The sequence below is a fragment of the Scyliorhinus torazame genome, chromosome 16, assembly GCF_047496885.1.
Source record: "Scyliorhinus torazame isolate Kashiwa2021f chromosome 16, sScyTor2.1, whole genome shotgun sequence".
In the NCBI taxonomy this organism is placed as follows: domain Eukaryota; kingdom Metazoa; phylum Chordata; class Chondrichthyes; order Carcharhiniformes; family Scyliorhinidae; genus Scyliorhinus; species Scyliorhinus torazame.
Window position 1 is genome coordinate 100,474,355 of NC_092722.1, and position 26,755 is coordinate 100,501,109.

General features: G+C 51.5%; 1 protein-coding gene across 1 annotated transcript in view; it reads left to right on the forward strand.

Moving 5' to 3' along the window:
* LOC140392282 (broad substrate specificity ATP-binding cassette transporter ABCG2-like) overlaps positions 1 to 26,755 on the forward strand; it is a 336,441-nt gene that overhangs the window by 97,551 nt on the left and 212,135 nt on the right. Inside the window, exon 3 of the mRNA XM_072477599.1 lies at positions 880 to 1,032. Coding sequence (XP_072333700.1) covers positions 880 to 1,032 — 153 coding nt within the window. The remainder of the gene's footprint in view (positions 1 to 879; positions 1,033 to 26,755) is intronic.

Sequence of the window (26,755 nt, forward strand, 5' to 3'; positions counted from 1 at the left end):
CACAAAACCATGCTGCCTCTCGCTAATACGACCACTTGCTTCCAGATTGGAGTAGATCCTGTCTCGAAGAATTCTCTCCAGTAATTTCCCTACCACTGACGTAAGGCTCACCAGCCTGTAGTTCCCTGGATTATCCTTGCTACCCTTCTTAAACAAAGGAACAGCATTTACTATTCTCCAGTCCTCTGGAACATCACCTGAACACAGTGAGGATCCAAAGATTTCTGTCAAGGCCTCAGCAATTTCCTCTCTTGCCTCCTTCAGTATTCTGCAGTAGATCCCATCAGGCCCTGGGGACTCATCTACCTTCATATTTGTCAAGACACCCAACAAGCTGCTGAATTTCATAGACAGCATGCCACTGCTAATATTCTGGTTATTTTAGACATTCTTGAAGTTACAAAATGTCATTCCAGCACCATGAGCAGTATCTTATGCTTTCTGCTACTGCTCGTAAGCCTTCTGCATCATGCCTTATAAAGCGTTCACCTGTCTCCCCGATTTCTTGCAGTCAGGTTTGCAATGACTGGCCAAGAATTCTTTCTACTTTCCCTTGCTCTGAAATGTCTAATTCTACTGTGGTTTCTTTCAGTGTACATCTGTGCGTGTCTATCCATCACTTGACTAGTTGTTTAAATTCTTCTTGATGCAGTTCACAGCTGATTATTAGTATGTAATTTTTTTATTGACTGACTTGCTCTTTAGCAAATAAAGCCCATATTTTAGCACACACAATAAAATAAGAGAAATCCAGCACAAGTAAATTGTTCCAAATAATTTTAGTAAGCAACAATTAACCCATAATAGCACCAACAACTTATTCTATCCAGATTGATGAGAGGTATGGTTTTAATGAAACTTTAACATGTTCCCTCACAGGATGATATTATCATGGGAACATTGACTGTTCGGGAGAATTTGCTGTTCTCTGCAGCATTGCGATTACCTAGTTCAATCAGGTTCAGGGAGAAAGAAAAAAGGGTGGATCAAATCATCTCTCAACTTGGACTAACCAAGGTGTCTGACAGCAAGGTATGATGGAGAACAGCTGTATCAATTAACAATTAGTATTTTAAGAAACGTTGGGATGAATCACTGAAAAAAATACCGTGAGAACAATTTATTACAGGTGCATAAGATGTTTAGATTTCACTCATTCACATTTTACTCTTAAATTTTCAAAACTTTTAATCAATTTCTCTTGACCATGCAAAACATGTTTCCTCAAAGTAACCAGTGAGCGAAAAATTTGTGCATATGTGTGTTGTAGTGCCCTATTGTAAAGTTTGCGAGTGATTCTATTTAAAAATGACCAGCGGCAAAGCTTCAGTCTTGTTTGTTTATTACAGTACTACTGTAAGTTTCTTAAGTAAAAGTAATAAAGTTACCAACTAAATACACATAAATATTCAATGCAGATAAGGATAAAAGATACTTAGAATGATTAAATTCAGTTTGGTCCTTAAGATATCATTGTAGGCCCATAAAGTGTTGGTAGACCGGAGTGAAGAGTTGAAGTTGAAAAGTTGTGTACAGCAGCTTAAATGGATTCTGTAGTGCAATAGATGCAGCACAGTAACATAGTGGTTAGCAAAATTGCTTCACAGCTCCAGGGTCCCAGGTTCGATTCCCGGATGGGTCACTGTCTGTGCGGAGATTGCACGTTCTCCCCGTGTGTGTGTGGGTTTCCTCTGGGTGCTCCGGTTTCCTCCCACAGTCCAAAGACATGCAGGTTAGGTGGATTGGCCATGCTAAATTGCCCTTAGTGTCCAAAATTGCCCTTAGGGTTGGTTGAGTGGGGTTACTAGGTTATGGGGATAGGGTGGTGTGGACCTCGGTAGGGTGCTCTTTCCAAGAGCCGGTGCAGACTCGATGGGCCGAATGGCCTCCTTCGGCACTGTAAATTCTATGAATAGTTGGTGGTTGCCTTTGTAAGTGGATGAGGCATGATCAATTGAACAAAGACTAGAGTTTTATTGCTCACAGCAGCTGGTGAAATGGCTGCTGAATGGAGCACACGCATATTTATACTCCGCCTATTGGGCGGAGCCAGCAGGCAGGGACTACCGGCGAACATGTAGTACAGGTCCTACCTTACATCACCTAATATAGGTGCAACACTGGTTTACCACATTTACCCCCTGTTAAAATTGAGTCCGGCGGGGGTGGTGGAGAACTACATACAGCAATGAATCTATATTGAGCAGAATAAAAATGTCTTTTGAAGTCCGGTGGACCAGTTAGAGGTTAAACCGGTCCGGTGCCTTGATGTTCCACTGGGAGCGATGTCGTGGTGGCGGAGATGTCGATACTGGCCCGATGTTAGGTGACTCCGGGAGCGTGCCGAAATCCTCTTCATCCTCGGGCATGGGCAGAGGAAGGATGGATGGTCCTGGTGGGGTTAATGCTGGGAGCGCCGGAGGAGGGGAGGATGGTGCCGGAGTTGAGGGGTGTGTGTGTGTGGAACCTGCTGGTGCCAGGCCCCTGAGGGAGACAGTATCCTGGCAGATGTCGGGGTACGCCACGTAGGCATACTGGGAGTTTGCATGGAGCAATTGCACCCTCTCCACCAGCGGATCCGCCTTGTGGAGTCGGACGTGCTTATGGAGCAGGACTGGTCCTGGAGCCGCGAGCCAAGTCGGGAGAGACACCCCGGATGTGGACTTCCTGGGTAAGGCAAAAAGACGTTCATGGGTTGTGTTGTTAGTGATGGTGCACAGCAGTGACCGAATGGAATGGAGTGCATCAGGGAGGACCTCCTGCCAGCGAGAGGCTGGGAGGTTCCTGGACCATAGGGCCAGTCAGACAGCCCTCCATACCATCCCGTTCTCCCTCTCTACCTGCCCGTTTCCCCGGGGGTTATAGCTGGTCGTCCTGCTAGAGGCGATACTCCTGCTCAACAGGAACTGATGCAGCTCATCGCTCATGAATGATGATCCCCTGTCACTGTGGATGTAGGCGGGGAAACCGAACAGAGCGAAGATAGTGTTTAGGGCTTTGATGATGGTGGCAGACGTCATATCAGGGCATGGGATGGCAAAGGGGAATCTGGAGTACTCATCGACCACACTGAGAATATACGTGTTTCAGTCGGTGGAGGGGAGGGGCCCTTTGAAATCCACGCTGAGGCGTTCAAAGGGGCGGGAGGCCTTAACCAGGCGCGCACGGTCCGGCCGGTAGAAGTGCGGCTTGCACTCTGCACAGACCTGGCAGTCCCTGGTGATTGTCCATACTTCCTCGACGGAGTAGGGCAGATTGCGAGCCTTGACAAAATGGTACAACCGTGTGACTCCCGGGTGACAAAGGCTGTCATGCAGGGCCCGGAGTCGGTCTACTTGTGCGCTGGCACATGTACCTCGGGATAGGGCGTCTGGGGGCTCGTTGAGTTTGCCGGGGCGATACAAAATCTTGTAATTATAGGTGGATAGCTCGATCCTCCACCCCAAGATTTTAGCGTTTTTGATCTTGCCCCGCTGTGTATTATTGAACATGAAGGGTACCGACCGTTGGTCAATGAGGAGGGTGAATCTCCTGCCGGCCAGGTAATGCCTCCAATGCCGCACAGCCTCAACAATAGCTTGGGCCTCTTTTTCGACGAATTTCTCAGGCATAAAGTGTGCGGGAGACGAATGCCACCGGTCTGCCTACCTGATTGAGGGTGGCGGCTAGTGCAACGTCCGATGCGTCGCTCTCTACTTGAAAGGGCAGTATCTCGTCTACTGCGTGCATCCCGGCCTTGGCGATATCGGCTCTGATACGGGCGAAGGCCTGTTGTGCCTCAGCCGCCAGGGGAAAGTGTGTGGACTGTGTGAATGGGCGGGCCTCGTCCGCATAGTTTGGGACCCACTGGGCGTAGTATGGGAAGAACCCCAGGCAGCGTTTGAGGACCTTGGGGCAGTGGGGAAGGGGGAGCTCCATGAGGGAACGCATGCGGTCGGGATCGGGCCCCAGAACTCCGTTCTGGACCACATAGCCAAGTATGGCTAAGCGGGTTGTGCTAAACACGCACTTCTCCTTGTTGTAGGTGAGGTTGAGGAGAGTGGCGGTGTGGAGAAATTTGGCAAGGTTGGCATCATGGTCCTACTGGTCATGGCCGCAGATGGTGATGTTGTCTAGGTACGGGAAGATGGCCCGCAAACCGTACAGGTCAACCATTCGGTCCTTCTCCCTTTGGAAGACCGAGACCCCGTTGGTGTCGCCGAAGGAAACCCTGAGGAAGTGATAGAGACGACCGTCTGCCTCGGAAGCAGTGTATGGACGGTCCGATTTACGAATGGGGAGCTGGTGGGAGGCGGATTTGAGGTCTACCATTGAGAAGACCCGGTACTGTGCAATCTGATTGACCATATCAGATATGCGTGGCAGGGGGTACGCGTCGTGCTGCGTGTACAGATTGATGGTCTGGCTGCAGTCCACGACCATTCTGTGTTTCTCCCCAGTTTTAACAACTACCACTTGGGCTCTCCAGGGGCTGTTGCTGGCCTCGATGATGCCTTCCCGAAGCAGCCGCTGGACCTCGGACCTGATGACGGTCCTGTCCTGGGTGCTGTACTGTCTGCTCCTGGTGGCAACGGGTTTGCAATCCGGGGTTAGATTTGCGAAGAGAGAAGGCTGATCGACCTTTAGGGTCGCGAGGCTGCACACAGTGAAGGGTGGTAGGGGCCTGCCGAATTTGAGGATTAGGCTCTGGAGGTTATACTGGAAGTCCAGGCCGAGTAGTCGTGCAGCGTAGAGGTTAGGGAGGACGTAGAGGCGGAAGCCGCTGAATTCTACGCCCTGGACCATGAGTGTGACCGTACATTACCCCCGGTTCGTAACAGAATGGGATCCGGAGGCCAGGTAGATTCTTTGGTTGACGATGTGTATCGTGACGGAGCAGCGCCTTACCGTATCCGGGTGTATGAAGCTTTCAGTGCTCCCGGACTCCAGCAGGCAAGAGGTCACGTGGCCGGTGATTTTCACGCTGGTCGATGCGGTGGCCAGGTTGTGCGGACGAGACTGGTCGATCGTCACTGAGGTGAGTCGGGGTCGGTCGTCGCTGGCGTCGGATGATGGGGAGCCTGGGGGGCCCAGGTCCTGGAATTCCCGTCAGTGTCCATGTCCCGTGGGGGAGACAAGATGGCGGCGCCTGAAGATCCTGCGGGGGACAAAATGGCGGCGCCCATGGGCCGCACGTTGCAGGGGTTGGAAAAGATGGCGGCGCCCATGGGCTGCACGTGGACTGGGGGAGAAGGTGGCGGCGCCCACTGGCAGCGTGTGGTCCGGGGAGATGAAGATGGCGGCGCCCATTGTGTGTAGACTAGGGGGGTGGGGCGATAGCGACGACTGCGCAGGCCTGGCACACTGCGGCTAAGGACCCCTTTTTGCCGCAAGTCTTGCAAAGGGCCGCGCGGGCTGGGCAGCGTTGGCGAGGGTGTTTCTGCTGGCCGCAGAAGTAACATGGGGGACCCCCAGCGTGTGCGGGCTGGCGCATGCGCCGGCGTACTGGCTGGGTCAGGCCCACGCTGGGACGGCCGTCTGTGGGGTCCACGATGCGTAGGAGGGGTGTGCTGCGCAGCTGGGGGAGTAGGCCTGACTGTTGTACGAAGCGACCGTCATAGATAGCGCTAGCTTCTTTGTCTCAGCTAGATCGAGCGTGGCCCCTTCTAACAGTCTTTGGCGTATGAGGTCTGACCCAATCTCCGTAATGAACGCGTCCCGCATAAGGAGGTTCAAATGTTCAGTGGCCGTAACGGCCTGACTCACAGTCCCGTACGAGTGGGATTAGGGCCCGCCAGAAGTCTTCTCTGGACTCACCAGGGAGTTGAGAGCGAGTGGCGAGTACGTGCCTGGCGAAGAGCGTGTTCGTCTTCTGTGCGTAGTTTTCTTTGAGAAACACCATGGCGTCGGCATAGTTCGGGACGTCCTGGATCAGCAGAAACACGTTGGAGCTCAACCTTGAGTACAGGATCTGTATCTTCTGAGTGTCCGGAACAGGGGTGGTCGCTGAGTTGATATACGCCTCGAAGCAAGCTAGCCAATGATTAAAGTCCTTTTTGGTGTTGCTTAATTGCGGATCCAGCTGCAGGCGATCTGGTTTGATTTGGAGGTCCATCTTTTCGAAAATCTTAGAGCAATAAATTGAGGCACGATCAATTGAACAAAGACTAGAGTTGGATACAACCGAGGCTCTATTGATCAAAGATGTGTGGCCTCCCACAGCAGCTGGCGAAATGGCTGCTGAATGGAGGTCACGCCTATTTATACTCCGCCTACTGGCCAGAGCCAGCAGGCAGGGGCTACCGGTGAACCAGTAGTACAGGTCCTACCTTACATCACCTAATATCGGTGCAACAATGGTTTACCACAGTGGACACATTAGGTCAGCAGGTTTTTGGGAGAGAGAGAGAAGGTTTCTTGTTCCTTATTAGCTCTGCAGTTACTAGACTTGCAGATTACCTGGACTCTTTTGACAAAACAGCAGGTGATTTCAGAATATCTTCCTCTTAGCTTTCCCTTGGCCAAGAACTATCTCAGATGGTCTCTCTGAGTTCTCCCTGGTGTTCTGCACAAAATGGTGTCTTCAGCTAGACTTTGTCCAGTTCAAAACTCAAAATGGCTGCTATACCCAAAACTGTCGAATCACACTTCCATATTACGTTTTGGGTTAACTCAGATCCAGGCATAGTTTGTCTTTTAGCTGAGTTAACTCACATTTTAAATGTTTCATCCATTAAATCTTCCACGTTAGGTGATATATGAAAGAGCTATTCACAAGGAGGTCATCATCAATGTTTCTGTTTACCCTTGTGCAAACTTGCATTAAATTTCAAATGTCTTTGCGTGTCTGGATATGTCTATTTACAATCTATTTGGAGCCTTCGAGAAGCTTGGCAAGCATTGCAGTTGCAAAGGGACAGGTGATGTGACAGCCTTAAGGTTCCTTGTGACCTTTCAAAAGAAAGTTTAGCTTTTTTACGAAATCTGGAATACCACAACTACATATTTGTGTCAAATAACATGTAGCAGTATTTATATTTTAATTAAGAATAGCACTAAGTTACATGCTTCTAATCTTTTATTTAATCCAGGTATACAAAGAAAGCATAAGAAATAAGCGCAGGATAATAAGCCCCTTGAACCTACTCTGCCATTCTATAGAATCGCAGAATTTACAGTGCAGAAGGAGGCCATTCGGCCCAACGAGTCTGCACCGGCCCCTGGAAAGAGCACCCCACTTAAGCCCACGTCTCCACCCTATCTCCGTAACCCAGTAACCCCACCCAACCATTTTGGACACTAAGGGTAATTTATCATGGCCAATCCACCTAACCTGTACATCTTTGGACTGTGGGAGGAACCAGAGCACCCGGAGGAAACACACGCAGACACGGAGAGAACATGCAGACTCCGCACAGACAGTGACCCAAGCCAGGAATCGAACCTGGGACCCCTGGAGCTGTGAAGCAAATGTGCGAACCACTGTGCTACCGTGCTGCCCCATGTGTATGAACCTTAATTCCATTTCTCTGTCTAATTTCCATTTCCCTTGATCACATTAAAGTCCGAATGTCTATTGATTGCAACTTTGCAAATACTCAATCACTGAGATATCTGGGGGTGGAACATTCTAAACACTTTCAACCCTCTGAAATTCTACTCCTTTGTGAATGCCTACCAGGGTCCCTTCAAATATCCAGCCTTCATGATAGTTTCAGCACATCAGCCCACCTGCCCTATTTGATTTAATTTATTATTGTCACATGTATTAGTATACAGTGAAAAGTATTGTTTCTTGCATGGTATACAGACAACACATACCGTACATAGAGAAGTAAGGAGAGACTGCAGAATGTAATGTTACAGTCATAGATAGGGTGTAGAGAAAAGATCAACTTAATACGAGGTAGGCCCATTCAAAGATCTGATGGCAACAGGGAAGAAGCTGTTCTCGAGTCGGTTGGTCCATGACCTCAAACTTTTGTATCTTTTTCCTGACGGAAGAAGGTGGAAGAGAGTATGTCTGGGGTGCATGGTGTCCTTAATTATGCTGGCTGCCTTTCCGAAGCAGCGGGAATTGTAGACAGAGTCAATGGATGGGAGGCTGGTTTGCGTGATGGATTGGGCGACATTCACGACCGTTGGTAGTTTCCTGCGGTCCTAGGCAGAGCCGGATCCGTATCAAGCTGTGATAAACAAGGAAGAATGCTTTCTATAATGCATCTGTAATCGTTGGTGAGAGTCGTAGCTGACATGACAAATTTCCTTACTCTTCTGAGAAAGTAGAGTTCTCCTCAGAAACCGTGTTAGGGAACTGGAGCTGGAGCTGGATGAACTTCGGATCATTCGAGAGGCAGAGGTGGTTATCGATAGAAGCTTCAGGGATGTAGTAACTCCGAAGAATAAAGATAGATGGGTGACGGTGAGAGGGACTGGGAGGAAGCAGTCAGTATAGGGATCCCCTGTGGTCGTTCCCCTTAGTAACAAGTATACCGCTTTGGATACTGTTGTGGGGGACGACTTACCAGGGGCAAGACATGGGGTACAGGTCTCTGGCACAGAGTCTGTCCCTGTTGCTCAGAAGGGAAGGGGGGGGAGAGGAGTAGAGCATTAGTCATTGGAAACTCCATAGTTAGGGGGATAGATAGGAGATTCTGTGGGAACGAGAGAGACCCGCGGTTGGTGTGTTACCTCCCAGGTGCCAGGGTCTGCGATCTCTTGATGTCTCGGATCGTGTTTTCGGGATCCTTTAGGGGGAGGGGGAGCAGCCCCAAGTCGTGGTCCACATAGGTACCGACGACACAGGTAGGAAAAAGGATAGGGATGTACGGCAGGAATTCAGGGAGCTAGGGTGGAAACCTAGATCTAGGGCAAACAGAGTTATTATCTCTGGGTTGTTACCCGTTCCACGTGCTAGCGAGGCGAGGAATAGGGAGAGAGAGCAGTTGAACACGTGGCTACAGGGATGGTGCAGGAGGGAGGGTTTCAGATTCCTGGATAATTGGGGATCATTCTGGGGTAGGTGGGACCTCTACAAACAGGATGGTCTGCACCTGGACCAGAGGGGTACCAATATCCTAGGGGGGAAATTTGCTAATGCTCTTCGGGAGGGTTTAAACTAGTTCAGCAGGGGATTGGGAACCTGAATTGTAGCTCCAGTATACAGGAGGTTGCGAGTAGTGAGGTCATGAGTAAGATTTCAAAGTTGCAGGAGTGTACCAGCAGACAGGAAGGTGGTTTAAAGTGTGTCTACTTCAATGCCAGGAGCATCCGGAATAAGGTGGGTGAACTTGCGGCATGGGTTGGTACCTGGGACTTTGATGTTGTGGCCATCTCGGAGACATGGATAGAGCAGGGACAGGAATGGTTGTTGCAGGTGCCGCCGTTTAGATATTTCAGTAAGCTCAGGGAAGGTGCTAAAAGAGGGGGGAGGGGTGGCATTGTTAGTCAAGGACAGTATTACGGTGGCAGAAAGTACGTTTGATGAAGACCCGTCCATTGAGGTAGTATGGGCTAAAGTTTGAAACAGGAAAGGTGAGGTCACCCTGTTAGGGGTTTTCTATAGGCCTCCGAAAAGTTCCAGAGATGTAGAGGAAAGGATTGCAAAGATGATTCTGGATAGGAGCGAAAGTAACAGGGTAGTTGTTATGCGGGAGTTTAACTTTCCAAATATTGACTGGAAACGCTATAGTTCGAGTACTTTAGATGGGTCCAATTTTATCCAATGTGTGCAGGAGGGTTTCCTGACGCAGTATGTAGATAGGCCAATGAGAGGCGAGGCTATATTGGATTTGGTACTGGGTAATGAACCAGGACAGGTGTTAGATTTGGAGGTAGGTGAGCACTTTGGTGATAGTGACCACAATTCGATTACGTTTACTTTAATGATGGAAAGGGATAGGTATATACCGCAGGGAAAGAGTTATATCTGGGGGAAAGGCAATTATGATGCGATGAGGCAAGACTTAGGATGCATTGGATGGAGAGGAAAACTGCAGGGGATGGGCACAATGGAAATATGGAGCTTGTTCAAGGAACAGCTACTGCGTGTCCTTGAAAAGTATGTACCTGTCAGGCAGGGAGGATGTGGTCGAGCAAGGGAACCGTGGTTTACTAAAGCAGTTGAAACACTTGTCAAGAGGAAGAAGGAGGCTTATGTAAAGATGAGACGTGAAGGTTCAGTTCGGGCGCTGGAGGGTTACAAGTTCGCTAGGAAGGACCGAAAGAGAGAGCTAAGAAGAGCCAGGAGGGGAGATGAGAAGTCTTTGGCAGGTAGGATCAAGGACAACCCTAAAGCTTTCGAGAGATATGTCAGGAATAAAAGAATGACTAGGGTAAGAGTAGGGCCAGTAAAGGACAGTAGTGGGAAGTTGTGCGTGGAGTCCGAGGAGATGGGAGAGGTGCTAAATGAATATTTTTCGTCAGTATTCACACAGGAAACGGACAATGTTGTCGAGGAGAATACTGAGATACAGGCTACTAGACTAGAAGGGCTTGAGGTTCATAAGGAGGAGGTGTTAGCAATTCTGGAAAGTGTGAAAATGGATAAGTCCCCTGGGCCGGATGGGATTTATCCTAGGATTCTCTGGGAAGCTAGGGAGGAGATTGCTGAGCCTTTGGCTTTGATCTTTAAGTCATCTTTGTCTACAGGAATAATGCCAGAAGACTGGAGGATAGCAAATGTTGTCCCCTTGCTCAAGAAGGGGAGTAGAGACAACCCCGGTAACTATAGACCAGTGAGCCTTACTTCTGTTATGAACAAAACTCTGGTGCGGCCGCATTTGGAGTATTGCGTGCAATTCTGGTTGCCGCATTATAGGAAGGATGTGGAACAATTGGGAAGGGTGCAGAGGAGATTTACCAGAATGTTGCCTGGTATGGAGGGAAGATCTTATGAGGGAAGGCTGAGGGACTTGAGGCTGTCTTCGTTAGAGAGAAGAAGGTTAAGAGGTGACTTAATTGAGGCATACAAGATGATCAGAGGATTAGATAGGGTGGACAGAGGGAGCCTTTTTCCTCAGATGGTGATGTCTAGCACAATGGGCCTTAGCTTTGAATTGAGGGGAGATAGATATAGGACAGATGTCAGAGGTAGGTTCTTTACTCAGAGAGTAGTAAGGGCGTGGAATGCCCTACCTGCAACAGTAGTGGACTCGCCAACATTAAGGGCATTCAAATGGTCATTGGATAGACATATGGACGATAAGGGAATTGTGTAGATGGGCTTTAGAGTGGTTTCACAGGTTGGCGCAACATCGAGGGCCGAAGGGCCTGTACTGCGCTGTAATGTTCTATGTTCTATGTTGGTGGACTTTCTTAACTATAGTGTCGGCATGGAGGGACCAGGACAAGTTGTTGGTGATCTGGATACGTTAAACCTGAAGCTCTCGACCCTTTCACTTCATTTCGATTGATGTAGACAGGGGCATATCCCCACTACGCTTCCTGAAATCAATCGTTTTGCTAACATTGAGGAAAGATTATTGTCATTGCACCAGTTCACCAGATTCTCTATCTCATTCCTATACTCTGTCTCGTCATTGTTTGAGATCCGACCCACGACAGTGGTGCCATCAGCAAATTTGAAAATCGAGTTGGAGGGGAATTTGGAGACACAATCATAGGTGTATAACGAGTACAGAACATAGAACATTACAGCGCAGTACAGGCCCTTCGGCCCTCGATGTTGCGCCGACCTGTGAAACCACTCTAAAGCCCATCTACACTATTCCCTTATTGTCCTATGTCTATCCAATGACCATTTGAATGTCCTTAGTGTTGGCGAGTCCACAACTGTAGCAGGCAGGGCATTCCACATCCTTACTACTCTCTGAGTAAAGAACCTACCTCTGATATCAGTCTTATATCTATCTCCCCTCAATTTAAAGATATGTCCCTCATTCTAGACATCACCATCAGAGGAAAAAGGCTCTCACTGTCCACCCTATCCAATCCTCTGATCATCTTGTATGCCTCAATTAAGACACCTCTTAACCTTCTTCTCTCTAATGAAAACAGCCTCAAGTCCCTCAGCCTTTCCTCATAAGATCTTCCATCCATACCAGGCAACATTCTGGTAAATCTCCTCTGCACCCTTTCCAATGCTTCCACATCCTTCCAATAATGCGGTGACCAGAATTGCACGCAATACTCCAAATGCGGCCACACCAGAGTGTTGTATAGCTGCAACATGACCTCATGGCTCCTAAACTCAATCCCTCTACCAATAAAAGCTAACACACCGTACGCCTTCTTAACAACCCTCTCAACCTGGGTGGCAACTTTCAGGGATCTATGTACATGGACACCGAGATCTCTCTGCTCATCCACACTGCTAAGAATCTTACCATTAGCCCAGTACTCAATCTTCCTGTTATTCCTTCCAAAATGCATCACCTCACACTTTTCTGCATTAAACTCCATTTGCCACCTCTAAGCCCAGCGCGGCAGCTTATCTATGTCCCTCTGTAACTTGTAACATCCTTCCGCACTGTCCACAACTCCACCAACTTTAGTGTCATCTGCAAATTTACTCACCCATCCTTCTACGCCCTCCTCCAGGTCATTTATTAAAATGACAAACAGCAGTGGCCCCAAAACAGATCCTTGTGGTACACCACTAGTAACTGGACTCCAGTCTGAACATTTCCCATCAACCACCACCCTTTGTCTTCTTCCAGCTCGCCAATTTCTGATCCAAACTGCTAAATCACCCTGAATCCCATGCCTCCGTATTTTCTGCAGTAGCCTACCATGGGGAACCTTATCAAACGCTTTACTGAAATCCATATACACCACATCAACTGCTTTACCCTCGTCCACCTGTTTGGTCACCTTCTCAAAGAACTCTATAAGGTTTGTGAGGCACGACCTACCTTTCACAAAACTGTGTTGACTATTTCTAATCAAATTATTCCTTTCTCGATGATTATACATCGTATCTCTTATAAACCTTTCCAAGATTTTCCCCACAACAGAAGTAAGGCTCACTGGTCTATAGTTACCAGGGTTATCTCTACTCCCCTTCTTGAACAAGGGGACAACATTTGCTATCCTCCAGTCTTCTGGCACTATTCCTGTGGACAAAGATGACTTAAAGATCAAGGCCAAAGGCTCAGCAATCTCCTCCCTAGCTTCCCAGAGAATCCTAGGATAAATCCCATCTGGCCCAGGTGACTTATCTATTTTCACACTTTCCAGAATTGCTAACACCTCCTCCTTATGAACCTCAAGCCCTTCTAGTCTAGTAGCCTGAATCTCAGTATTCTCCTCGACAATGCCTTTTACCTGGGTGAATACTGATGGAAAATATTCATTTCGCACCTCTCCTATCTCCTCGGACTCCAAGCACAACTTCCCACTACTGTCCTTGACTGGCACTACTCTTACCTTAGTCATTCGTTTATTCCTGACATATCGAGAGAAAGCTTGAGGGTTATCCTTGATCCTACCTGCCAAAGACTTCTCATGTCCCCTCCTGGCTCTTCTTAGCTCTCTCTTTAGCTCCTTCGTAGCTAACTTGTAACTCTCGAGCGCCCTAACTGAACCTTCATGTCTCATATTTACATAAGCCTCCTTCTTCCTCTTGACAAGTGTTTCGACTGCTTTAGTAAACCACGGTTCCCTTGCTCGACCTCTTCCTCCCTGCCTGACAGGTACATACTTATCAAGGACACGCAGTAACTGTTCCTTGAACAAGCTCCACATTTCCATTGTGCCCATCCCCTGCAGTTTTCCTCTCCATCCGATGTATCCTAAGTCTTGCCTCATCGCATCATAATTGCCTTTCCCCCAGATATGACTCTTGCTCTGCGGTATATACCTATCCCTTTCCATCACTAAAGTAAACGTAATCGAATTGTGGTCACTATCACCAAAGTGCTCACCTACCTCCAAATCTAACACCTGTCCTGGGTCATTACCCAGTACCAAATCCAATATGGCCTCGCCTCTCGTTGGCCTATCTACGTACTGTGTCAAGAAACCCTCCTGCACACATAGGACAAAAACAGACCCATCTAATGTACTCGAACTATAGCGTTTCCAGTCAATATTTGGAAAGTTAAAGTCCCCCATAACAACTACCCTGTTACTTTCGCTCCTATCCAGACTCATCTTTGCAATCCTCTCTTCTACATCTCTGGAACTTTTCGGAGGCCCATAGAAAACCCCTAACAGGGTGACCTCTCCTTTCCTGTTTCTAACCTCAGTCCATACTACCTCAGTAGACGAGTTCTCATCAAACGTCCTTTCTGCCACCGTAATACTGTCCTTGACTAATAATGCCCCCCCTCCCCCTCTTTTACCACCTTCCCTGAGCTTACTGAAATATCTAAATCCCGGCACCTGCAACACCCATTCCTGTCCCTGCTCTATCCATGTCTCCGAAATGGCCACAACATCGAAGTCCCAGGTACCAACCCATGCCGCAAGTTCACCCACCTTATTCCGGATGCTCCTGGCATTGAAGAAGACACACTTTAAACCACCTTCCTGCTTGCCAGTACACTCCTGCAACTTTGAAACCCTACTCATGACCTCACCACTCTCAACCTCCTCTATACTGGAGCTACAATTCAGGTTCCCAAGCCCCTGCTGAACTAGTTTAAACCCTCCCGAAGAGCATTAGCAAATTTCCCCCCCAGAATATTGGTACCCCTCTGGTCCAGGTGCAGACCATCCCGTTTGTAGAGGTCCCCAGAATGAGCCCCAATTATCCAGAAATCTGAAACCCTCCCTCCTGCACCATCCCTGTAGCCACGTGTTCAACTCTCTCTCCCTATTCCTCGTCTCACTATCACGTGGCACGGGTAACAACCCAGAGATAATAACTCTGTTTGTCCTAGATCTAAGTTTCCACCCTAGCTCCCTGAATTCCTGCCTTACATCTCCATCCCTTTTCCTACCTATGTCGTTGGTACCTATGTGGACCACGACTTGGGGCTGCTCCCTCTTAAGGATCTCGAAAACACGATCCGAGACATCACGCACCCTGGCACCTGGGAAGGGTCTGATGACACAGCTATGTAGTAGGGGTCTGATAACACAGCCATGTGGGGCACCTGAGTTGAGGATGATTGTGGAGGAGGTATTGTTGCCTTGTGGCCTTTTGCGTTGGGAAGTTCAGGATCCAGTCACAGAGGGAGCCGAGGTCCAGGCCACGGAGTTCGGAGATGAGCTCTGTAGGAATAATGGTGTTGAAGGCTGAGCTGTAGTCAATCAATAGGAGTCTGACATAGGTGTCTTTGCTATCTAGGTGTTCCAGGGCTGAGTGCACGGCCAGGGAGATGCTGTCTGCTGTGGTCCTGCTGCAGCAGGAGGCGAACTGTAGTGGATCAAGGCAATCCAGGAGGCTGGATTTGATTATTGTCATGACTAACCTTTCTAAGCACTTCATAATGATGGATGTCTGAGCCACTAGACGATAGTCATTAACGCTGCTTGGCTTTTCTTTGGTACAGGGATGATGGTTGTCGTCTTGAAGCAGATAGGGACCTCAGATTGTTGTAAAGAGAGGTTGAAGATGTCTGCGAATACTCCCGCCAGCTGATCCACTCAAGCTCTGGTTGGTTGGGCAGTATGAAAATGGGATGCCAATGTTTATAATAATAATAATCATCTTTATTTGTATCACATGTAGGCTAACATTAACAGTGCAATGAAGTTACTGTGAAAATCCCCTAGTCGCTACACTCCGGCGCTTGTTCGGGTACACAGAGGGAGAATTCAGAATGTCCAAGTCACCTAACAAGCACGTCTTTCGACACTTGTGGGAGGAAACCGGAGCACCCGGAGGAAGCCCACGCAGACACGAGGGAGAATGTGCAGACTCCGCACAGACAGTGACCTAAGCTGGGAATTGAACCTGGGACCCTGGCGCTGTGAAGCAACAGTGCTAACCACTGTGCTACCATGCCGCCCACAATGTCGTGGTTGAGTTGAACAGCCATGGCAAAGCCTACTCAGCCACCAACCGAGTTCCTGATTTGTGACTGATACTGCCATTTTGGCAGGGATTATGGTTTGATAATTTCGCCCAGTGCGGTTCCTCCTTCACAATGGTGGCCTGGCTGCTGGGGCCATTTTTAATATTTGAAACTTTGAAAACTTGCAGAAGACACCTCGAGATGGAGACACTCTTCTACTACTCTTAGCAATTGTGAGTTTCTTTTAATCTGGTGCTATTGTTACAGAAAGAGGGAGTTTAATTTAACAGTCCTGATTTCTCCTCTTACCATCCATTGTAAACATAAAGGTGTTTTTGATTTGCTTCCCCCTTTATAACTGATGCCGTATTTCCCAACCCCTCGGTTTTGGTGCGATCCAATTCCTATTAATACCCCACAGCAAATGTGAGGTAGGATGAACATAAAAGGGGTTTGTTTATTTGCACACATTAAATGCGGGAGGAGGGTCACAATGTTGACTCCTCTTCACTCATGCAGGTGACACTGCCAGGGTGCCAGGCTGGCACTGCCAGGGTGCCCACATGGCACCAGCAGTGCCAGGGCACCACCCTGCCCAAAGGACATGCAGCTCGGGGCCTCCGACCCCCTTGGAGACCCCCACTAGTGCTGTTCCATCTGGTCCCCATTTGTGTGGACCAGTACCAAACAACACTCGCCCGAGGTCCCTGAGGCAAAGGTACTTTGGGATATGCACATTAGAGGCTTACTGCCTCACTCTAAGATGCAGGTTTGCCAAAAACTGGAGGTTTCCGTTTGCAACGTCTCGCGAGATTGCGTGGAATCTCACGAGGTGTTGCGAGCTCGGTAGATCCCGGGAGCGGGGTCTGCCGGCTTTCACCAGCCATGCTGCACTGCGCGAGAGCTGCTTTTCCGGCGCAGTATGGCCGGAAGATTGCCCCCTAAGTGTCATTTTAGGCAAGTTTGGCTAAGTGTTTCTCCCCAGCTCTGTTGCCGAGTTCCCCACTGCTATCTAACCACACTTAGTCACTTTTTCAGAACATGGGGAGTTTATCCCCGGGCCAACCCATTTAGGGCACGATCCAACTGAATTTGTTCTAAATGTGGTAGCGAACGGGATTCGCCGGGTGTTTCCCGACTGCCAACCCGGTGAGGTCGTCACCGGTATCTAACTTTAATTAGGGCACTTAATGATGCCCCTCGAGCTTCATGCTGCAAATAACTACCCCGCTGGCTAATTCACCGGGACAGCATCCGGCAGCTTCCCACTACCAAGGGGGAGCAGCACTTAAACCGATCCCACAGAGCAAACCCCAGACAGCACGCAGCCATATCACCGTACAGACCAGCTTCAGGATTCAGAGATGCTAACCTGGCCAGACTGATGGACGTCATCGAGTCCAAACATGATACTCTATTCCTCAAGGGTGTCAGAGGGTTAGTAGGCTCGGCCCCCTGGCACCAGTCCCGCCTGCTATCCTCCCCAACGTCCCTGTGCCTGGCACCGCCCACCCAGCACAATACTGCAACATGCCTCAGCATAGCCTTGCTCCCAGCAGCACACCCCACCCATGCTCAGCAATGCCATACACGCCAGTCCTCCGCCATGCCCCTCCCACCCCAATGCCTGAAGCAGGCGGCTCACGATGCCCCTCGCTGTCCTCGCATGAGAAGTCGTCCCACCACAGATGGACAAGGGCCCAGACAGGCACCGTGTGGATTTCTGACCTGAAGGTCCTCAACCCCTACAAGGAACGGCCCTGGAGGACGCGGGTGTGGCCAAAGACCGAGCAGTCACCAACATCGAGCTTGGCCTGCACCGCAGAAATGAGGATCCACCAGCCCCACTCCCACCCAGGTGACCTGTCACAGGTGAGTTCTTCATGCCAGGATGATGATCCTTCCCTCCGAATGACCACATGTCTATTCTCCCTCAGGATCTCCATCTGATGATGCCGGCCCATCCGATGCATCACAGCTGATATCCCCACCCTCCACCAGAGCAGAGACACACACCTCAGTGTACGTAAGTAATGGACAGTCCAGTGGAGCACAATCTGGTGAGCACCATGTTGTGTTTGGCTTTCGATGTCTTGCAAAGGAATCTACCAAACATCTTGGCGTGTTCAAACTAGGATCTTTATTGAATCATACGTGGTAAGATAGCAATCTGTTACAAAGCAAGTTATCATGGAGTTTCTTTGTACTCCTTTGGAACAGCACCTAGCACAACTGTTCACCTCCATGTCTTACAACCATCTCCTACAACCATCTGGTGATGGCTGGATGTGCCCCCACTTATATTGGAGTCTGGTGACACTTGACCACTGTCTTGAGACCGCATGGTGTGTCTGCACCGCCACCTACTGGTTGGAGGTCGCACACCATCCACCTTGCTTACGAGCATATCACCACACACCACACAGTCGCAGATGCACATCAGGTGGAGGCAGAAACATCCAAGGAAACAGAAGTTGGAGGTTTGCTCGATCACAGGACCTAGCTGGTGCAGTCAATAGGGTGAGATTTGGAGGTGGATGTCAACGACACTCCAGTGGGTCCATTGCCGATTGGAGGAGTCACAAAGGCTATGGGCGCAGGAGATAATGCCGGCAATGCTTGGTACAGGTCAAAGGGTATCTAGATCAGCTGCTCAGACAAACAGGGCATCCATGACTTCATGGATGCACTTGTGGGGCTGTAGGTTGTGAAATGCCACTCAAGTTCCAGCTCGAGCCCTGGAATGCACCTTGATGCATAGAGGTTCAGGGCTGCGGTGACCTTGACGGCAACCGGGAGCAGGTAACCTACTCCTTCACGTGATGCCAAGTCTTCAAGGACATGGCACAGGTGCCAGACCGCCCCCTTGCTGAGGCAGAGCCTCCTGCGGCACATACTGTCTGACATCTCCACAAATGACCATCGACACCTGAACCAGTGCTGGCCTCCGTCTCTGGGTCCAGCCGCGGCCGGATGGGTGACCAGGTCCTCAAGGTGTGGGCGGGTCCTTGCACATGGACTCCTGATATGGGTATACACAATCCCGGGAGGGGGGAGCCTGTTGGACCCGCAGGCGCTGAGCCTCTCGACCCCTAGCCCAGGGGTCTCCCATTCGCCCCACAGTGGCGCCCACCCTCCAGACCAGACCTTTCCCCAGCTCCCCCATCCCCCCAAGCATTGGGGCAGCAGCTCCAGAGACCCTGGGCTGAATGCCTGATTTCGATGAAGGCTACTCACCACCTGCGATCCCCTCAGCAGCCATTGCGCTAGCTTCACATTTTTAAATAGGTGTGCTAAAGGGTGCACACGTGACTGCTCGATGGGCAGCCAGTTAGATCACATGAGGCCGTTAGGGGGTCCATCCAGTTATTGATGTGGAGTGGCCTTTGATGTGTTATGTACTCTGGGATAACACAGGCAGCAACTCGCTTTGACCAAAAGACACTCCAGACTTTGAAGTAAGTTCAATGTGATTTATCGAACCATTAGCACAGTTCTCTATGAGTTCGACTCGCCTGCTAAGCTTGCTATAGTAACTCAATCTAACCAACCAGTCTGCTCTAAGCCACGTGGTGTGTGTGATGCTTCTGATCTGCCCCTGTCCTACTCTCTAAGTGTATGTCTGTGGAAAGAGGTAGAGCATGTGTGCCCTGTCCTTTTATATGGGTTGTGTAATGCCCCCTTGTGGTAATGCCATCGCTGAGTGTCTTGACTGTCCATTGGTCATGTCCTATTCTATGTGTTCATTAGCTGTATGTCTGCATGTCATGACGTCTCTGGTGCTCCCTCTACTGTTTACTTAGTTGTAGTGTATTTTTTTAAAAAAAAAATATTTTTATTCTCCTCCTTCACATTTTCTCCCACATTTACACCCATCAACAATAAACAATAATCAGCAAGATATGTCAATCCCCATAATAACAACGATCCCATCCGCCCACCAACCCCCGAACATCAGCCCGCATGTTTACATAAACAAATGACAAAAAGGAATCAGGGATTACCCATAGTCACCCTTAATCTACACAGCCTCCCCCCCCCCAAAAACTAATGTTCGATGTTATCCAGTTCTTGAAAGGGCATAATAAAGTGCATGACTTGTAGAACCCCTCCGAGCTTCCCCTCAGTTCGAACATAACCTTCTCAAGGGTCAAGTATTCCAACAGGTCCCCCCCGCCACGCCAGGGCACTGGGTGGAGAGGCTGCTCTCCATCCCAGCAGGATCCGCCTTCGGGCGATCAACGAGGCGAAGGCTATGATATCTGCCTCCGCTCCCGTTTCCAACCCTGGCTGGTCCGACACCCCGAATATGGCCTCCTGGGGACCCGGGTTCAGTTTCACACGCACCAACTTGGAAATTACCCTCAACACCTCCTTCCAGTACTCCCCTAGCTTTGGACAGGACCAAAATATATGAACGTGATTAGCGCCCCCCCCCCCCCCCCCCCCCGCAACGCTCACACACTGTGGTAGTATGCATTAGGGGTCATGTGGGACTGTGAAGCCATGATGTCATTGGCTGACAGATCCCGGGTCCTGGTTGGACGTTGACCTCTAGCTCCGCCCTGAAGGCGGAGTATAAGTACCTGGAGCCCCCCCCCCGCAGGTAGTCTACTACTGAACTGCGGGGGAAACAGTCACGCTTAATAAAGCCTCATCGACTTCACTCTATTCGTCTCTCGGAGTCTTTGTGCGCTACAATTTATTAAGCGTGACTAAAAAGGACTATGGAGCTCAGGATCATCCCGGAATGCCTGAGGATCAGCCCCAACGCAGTGAACGCGGCAGCAGCTTTCAAGCACTGGCAGACTTGTTTCGAGGCCTACCTCAGAACGGCCACCGGCCGGGTCACAGAAGACCAAAAACTACATGTCCTGCACTCGAGGTTAAGCACGGAGATTTTCTCTTTCATCGAAGACGCAGAGGATTTCCAGACGGCGTTCGCAGCACTGAAAAGTCTCTATGTCCGCCCAGTAAACCAGATCTACGCTCGCTATCAACTCGCAACGAGACGGCAAAGTCCCGGAGAATCGATAGATGAATTCTACGCCGCGCTACTAATTTTGGGACGAGCCTGCAGCTGCCCGTCGGTGAACGCAATTGAACATACGGACATGTTAATGCGCGATGCTTTTGTGGCAGGTATGAACTCCTCCCAAATCCGCCAAAGACTTCTAGAAAAAGAGTCGCTAGGACTCTCAGAGGCACGGGCCCTGGCAGCCTCCCTAGACGTGGCCGCGCGAAATACCCGCGCCTACGGCCCCGACCGCGCGGCAGCCCATTGGGCTCCGTACGTACCCGTCGCGACAAACCCACCCCCCCCCCGGACACCCCACAGGCTTGCGCGGTCCAAACGCCAAGTCGCACCGGGGGCGCCCGCTGCTATTTCTGCGGCCAGGCGAAACACCCCCGGCAGCGCTGCCCGGCCCGCGCAGCGATCTGCAAGAGCTGCGGGAAAAAGGGCCATTTCGCGGTTGTGTGCCGGTCCCGCGAGGACGCCGCTGTCCCGGGAGAACAGGGAGCGCTGCACGCGGCTTACGCTCCCCAACCCCCCCCCCCCCCGCGCCCCATGCATGACCCGCCGGCGCTACCACTTTGGGTCCTGACCACCGCTCTCCCCGGAGAAGAGGGAGTTCTGCGCGGCTCTAACGCCCCCCAAACCCCCCCCCCCCGCGCCCCACGTATGACCCACCGGCGCTACCAATTTGGGTCCCGACCACCGCTGTCCCCAGAGATGAGAGAGCCCCGCTCGTTCCTAACGCTCCCCAACCCCCCCAGCGCCCCATGTGCGACCCGCAGGCGCAGCCATTTTGGGTCCCGGCCACCACGAGGGGAGGAAGGGCGCCGCCATCTTGGACCACCCCAGATCTGTACGACGCATGGGGGTGGCCATTTTGTCCACCCCCGCCGCCATCTTGTGACCCCCCAGCCATGTGCGATGCATGGGGGCAGCCATTTTGTTCAACCCCGACGCCATCTTGGACGGCAACAACGGACCCCAGTGTCGACGGCTCCACGGGTTTCGAAGAAGACGCTCAACTACTACAACCACGTCTCGCTTCAATAACACTGGACCAAGCTCGGCCCCGGACACTCCAGACGACGACGACAACGGTGCAGATAAACGGGCACGAGACACCATGCCTAGTCGACTCCGGGAGCACGGAGAGCTTTATCCACCCCGACACGGTAAGATGCTGTTCTTTGACCACCCACCCCAGCGCACAAAAGATTTCCCTAGCTGCAGGATCCCACTCCGTACAGATCAAAGGTTTCTGCATAGTTACCCCAGGATGCCCAGTCTGGGGTTTTTCCGTGGTCACCAAGATACCCATGGTCTAGGGGGTGTTTGATGGGGTTCATGTCGCCATGCGGCCACCATTGGATAACAGGGCGATGTTCATGAATAGGAAGGGGACCTACTCCATGAACGCACAGGTGGTCTGTGACCACCAGATGAAGATCCTGCACCCGGTACCCATGCAGTGTACATTTAAAAAAAAAATGTAGAGTGCCCAATTCATTTTTTCCAATTAAGGGGCAATTTAGCATGTTCAATCCACCTACCCTGCACATCTTTTGGGTTGTGGGGACGAAACCCACACAAACATGGGGAGAATGTGCAAACTCCATACGGACAGTGACCCAGAGCCAGGATCGAACCTAGGACCTCGGCGCCGTGAGGCAGCAGCACTAACCACTGCGCCACCGTGCTGCCCTCCCATGCAGTGTGCATGACGCGTTCATATTGGCACAATTGTTCATCCCCGGCATGTTCGAGGGACAACACCTGGCTGCGGGGCTGGTTGTTTGGCGACAGGGATTACCCGTTGCGGTCGTGGCTGATGATGCCTATACGGAGCACCGCTACAGTGATGCCCATTGTGCGACCAGGGGTGTGGTCGAGAGGTGCTTTGGGCTGCTGAAGATGCGCTTCAGGGGAGGGAGAGCGGGGGAATGGGAGGGGGAGGGGGGGAATGGAAGGGGGAGGGGGGGAATGGGAGGGGGAGGGGGGGAATGGAAGGGGGAGGGGGGGAATGGGAGGGGGAGGGAAGAAGGAGGGGAGGGGTGTGCGAAGGGGAGAGGGGGGAAAGGGGGAGGGGGAAGGGGAGACAGGGGGGAGAGGGTCACGATGAAGGGCACTCCGCTCCATCGGAGGGGGATGGGGTGGGGGGAGGCAATGTACGGGACATGGGGGCTGGACAGGGACGTGAGGCATCCCAACGCCACCGGTTGGGCCAGCGAGCACGGGAGGAGTTGATAGCCACACGTTTCACCGACTGGGGGGGGGATTGCTGAGCATGGGCATGGACAACACCGTACAGCACGACCGACCACCCTCACCTCCCCCACCACCGACCTCCCTCACCTCCCCGACCACCCTCACCTCCCCCACCACTGACCACCCTCAACTCCCCCACCACCGACCACCCTCACCTCCCTGACCACCGACCACCCTCACCTCCCCCACCAACGACCATACTCACTTCCCCCACCACCGACCATACTCACCTCCCCCACCACCGCATCACCCGCATGCACACCACCCCTCCATTACACATCCACCTGTGGCACAACGTGCTGGGCTCACACGGTTGCTAGTGCAAGCGGGTCTGTTCCATGGCAAGGAGGATGATGACAGCCCGCTCTGCGATGAGCTCTGAGCTCCACATTGTTAGAAAATGACTGCCACAGTAACACCCTCCACCTGGTTGGTCCCTGCATGCGGGCTGGACACTGCATCACATGGCCCTGTCGTCTCGCTGGGGGCAGGGTGGCGTGGGCGACCCGGGGGGGGGGGGCACGTCATACTCACTGGAGCTCAACGTTCCATCACCCCTCACCCACAGTGGCACTCAGTTCCCGCCCACCCTGCACGCATCGGACAGAGCTCAGAGGCAGCTTTCATAGGTGTAACAATGTGTTTAATGAGAGAACATCTGTACATGTGCCCAAGCCCCTATAACTAATCTGTGCCCTGCACCCGTTCCAGCTTACTGAGTGTCGACCTTTCTGGCCTTATGGGCCTTATGACTGTGGTGACATGCATCACTGTAAATACACAAGGGGTTAATGCAAATACACTAAGACTAAGTAAACACTAGAGGGAGCACCAGAGACATCATGACATGCAGACATACAGCTAATGAACACTTAGAATAGGACACGACCAATGGCCAGTCAAGACACCCTGAGGTGACACTACCACAAGCGGGCAACCCATATAAAAGGACAGGGAACACATGCTCTTTCTCTTTCCACAGGCGACACAGGGGCAGATCAGAAGCATCACACCCACCCCATGGCTTAGAGCAGACTGGTTAGTTAGACTGAGTTACTATAGCAAGATTAGCAGGAGAGTCGAACGCCAGTAGGAGAATTGTTAACTGTTCAATAAATGTGTTAAACCTATCTCCAAGTCTGAATCTTCCTTTATCAGAGTATACATCAAGGAAGCAGCTTATTCTACATGAAGAAGCATAACACAACAATGACTACATCTAGGTGGTTCCCCAGACGGTACAGCAGACGTGGAGGCGGACTGCTGTGACTCCTGCCCTGTGACTAGAGTCCCCTTTGACGGTCATTTCCTGGGGAAACTCGGCTCCTCAGGTGACCGGGATGGCGTGCTGCCACCCTGTTCTGCCCACTGCCCACCAGATGCACCAGGGACGGTAAGGGATGGTCTGAGGTGCCGCGGTGTTCTGGGAACTCCCCTGCAGGGGGACCCGGAATGGGACCCAGCACCTCCTCCTCCCTCGGGGTGCCCAATGGCCCCCGGGCTTCTCCATGGGACGGGGTGCGATGGGATCCAACACCCTAGGTACCCCCGGCATCTGCCGCTGCCAGTCCTGGAGGCCCGCTCTGGTATCTACAAGAGTCTGCAAGTTTGCAGCCATGGAGCTCGGGGAGATGGCCATCCCTGTCTGGGTCTGTGCGATGCTGGTGAGCACCTGGGCAATGGCGCCGATGCTGCCAGCGATGGCCTGCTGAGACTGGACCATGGCCTGCTGCGACTAGGCCACGTTGCTGAGCGCCGCTGCGATGTGCAGCTGGCTCTGGCTCATGGCTGCCTGTAAGAGGGCAGCATTGTCCTGGGCCACGGAAGCCGCGTGCACAGAAAGCCCCAGGCCTTGCAAACTACGACCCATATCCGACACCGTTGCCCCCATTGCGTCCACCGCGGATGCCACCCGTGCGGTGTCGGCCTGAGTGGCATTCATGACCGGCACCATGCCCTGCTCCTGCACGCAGATGCACTCCTCCACCTATGTGTGCAGGTGCTGGAAACCGGCCGTCATCCCCTTCTCTCGTCCCTGGGTCACTGACTGTATCGGATCACTGGGTGGGTGTGGAAATTCCAAGAACCCGGGACCCATCTGGGCGGCAGCTGGTCCCTGGGGCCAGTCTGCTCTCTGACCGTCCGACCCCTCGGCTGCTCCTACCTCCAACTGCTGTACCAGAGCGTCTGTGTAGTGCTCAGCAGTGAGTGAGTGTACTAGAAGCTTCATCACTAAAGAGCCCAAATGAGGTGATAGTCTCTGCAATGGTGGAGGGTGTAGGAGATAGCAATGACAGAAAGTCAGTGTCCTCATCGGACCCGAAGTCCGGGGACCCCTGGGTTGCTGTGTCATGTCTGTCTGTCCCCTGTGTGCTGGTCTCCTGTGTTGTGGTGTCATGTCTGTCTGCCTCCTCAGTGTTGGTTTCCTGTGTTGTGTCATGGCTGTCTGTCTCCTCAGTGTTGGTTTCCTGCATTATGGTGTCATGTCTGTCTGTCTCCTCAGTGTTGGTTCCCTGTGTTGTGGTGTCATGTCTGTCTGTCTCCTCAGTGTTGGTCCCCTGTGTTGTGGTGTCATGTCTGTCTGTCTCCTCAGTGTTGGTCCCCTGGGTGGTGTCACGTCTGTCAGTCCCCTGTGTCTCCATCCCCTGGGTCGTGGTGTCGTGGCTCGACTGGGCCGGAGGGCTGTTGTTGCGGCTGCCCTCCCCGTCGCTGCTTGAGTCTCTGGGGGATGGCTGCCCTCGCACTGGCTGGGGCGGGGTATGCCTGATGGGCTGGGTCGATCGCCGGGTGGTCCTGCAAGACACAATACATGGTTGGACAGGGGTGAGGGGGTGGAGTGAGAGGTTGGGGTGAGGAGTGGGGCCAGGCAGAGGGGTCTCACTTGGTGGCGCGCCCCCGATCATGGCATGGGCAACCTCCCGGTCCTCGGGTCCGCAGCTACGAGTTTAAGAGCTGTTCCCCCTCGTTAGCGAGGAGCAGTTGGACACCGTCCAGGCGAATCAGCTGACGGGACAGCCATTTCTACCATGAAGCACCTGGGGCATCATTACCGGCTCTAATTGACGTCCCGGTCGCGATCTCACCGGGTCGGCCGTCGGGACGCATCCGGTAAGGCTTGCTGCTATCGCATTTAGTGCTCCTCCTGTTAGATCACACCAGTAGTGTGACGTCTTAGCCACCTGACATTATCCTTAACATACAGCAAGTAATTCAGAAGACAAATGGAATGTTAGTGTTTATTGTAAGAGGGAATCGATTAAGAATCAGCCTGAGTGAGACCGCACCTGGTGTACTTGTACATTTTTGGTCTCTTTACTTAAGAAATGATATAATTACATTGGAAGCTATTCAGAGAAAGTTTACTTGACTAATTCTTGGGATGAGGGGTTTGCCTTAAGAGGGAAAGTCGAGCAGGTTAGACCTATACTCATTGGAATTTAGAAGAATTGAGAGGTGATCCAGAAACATTTTGAGAGGGTTTGACAGGCTGGATGCTGTGAGGCTGGGAGTCTGGAACGAGGAGCCACTTTAAAAATTAGGAAAGCCCCATTTAAGATCAAGATTCGGA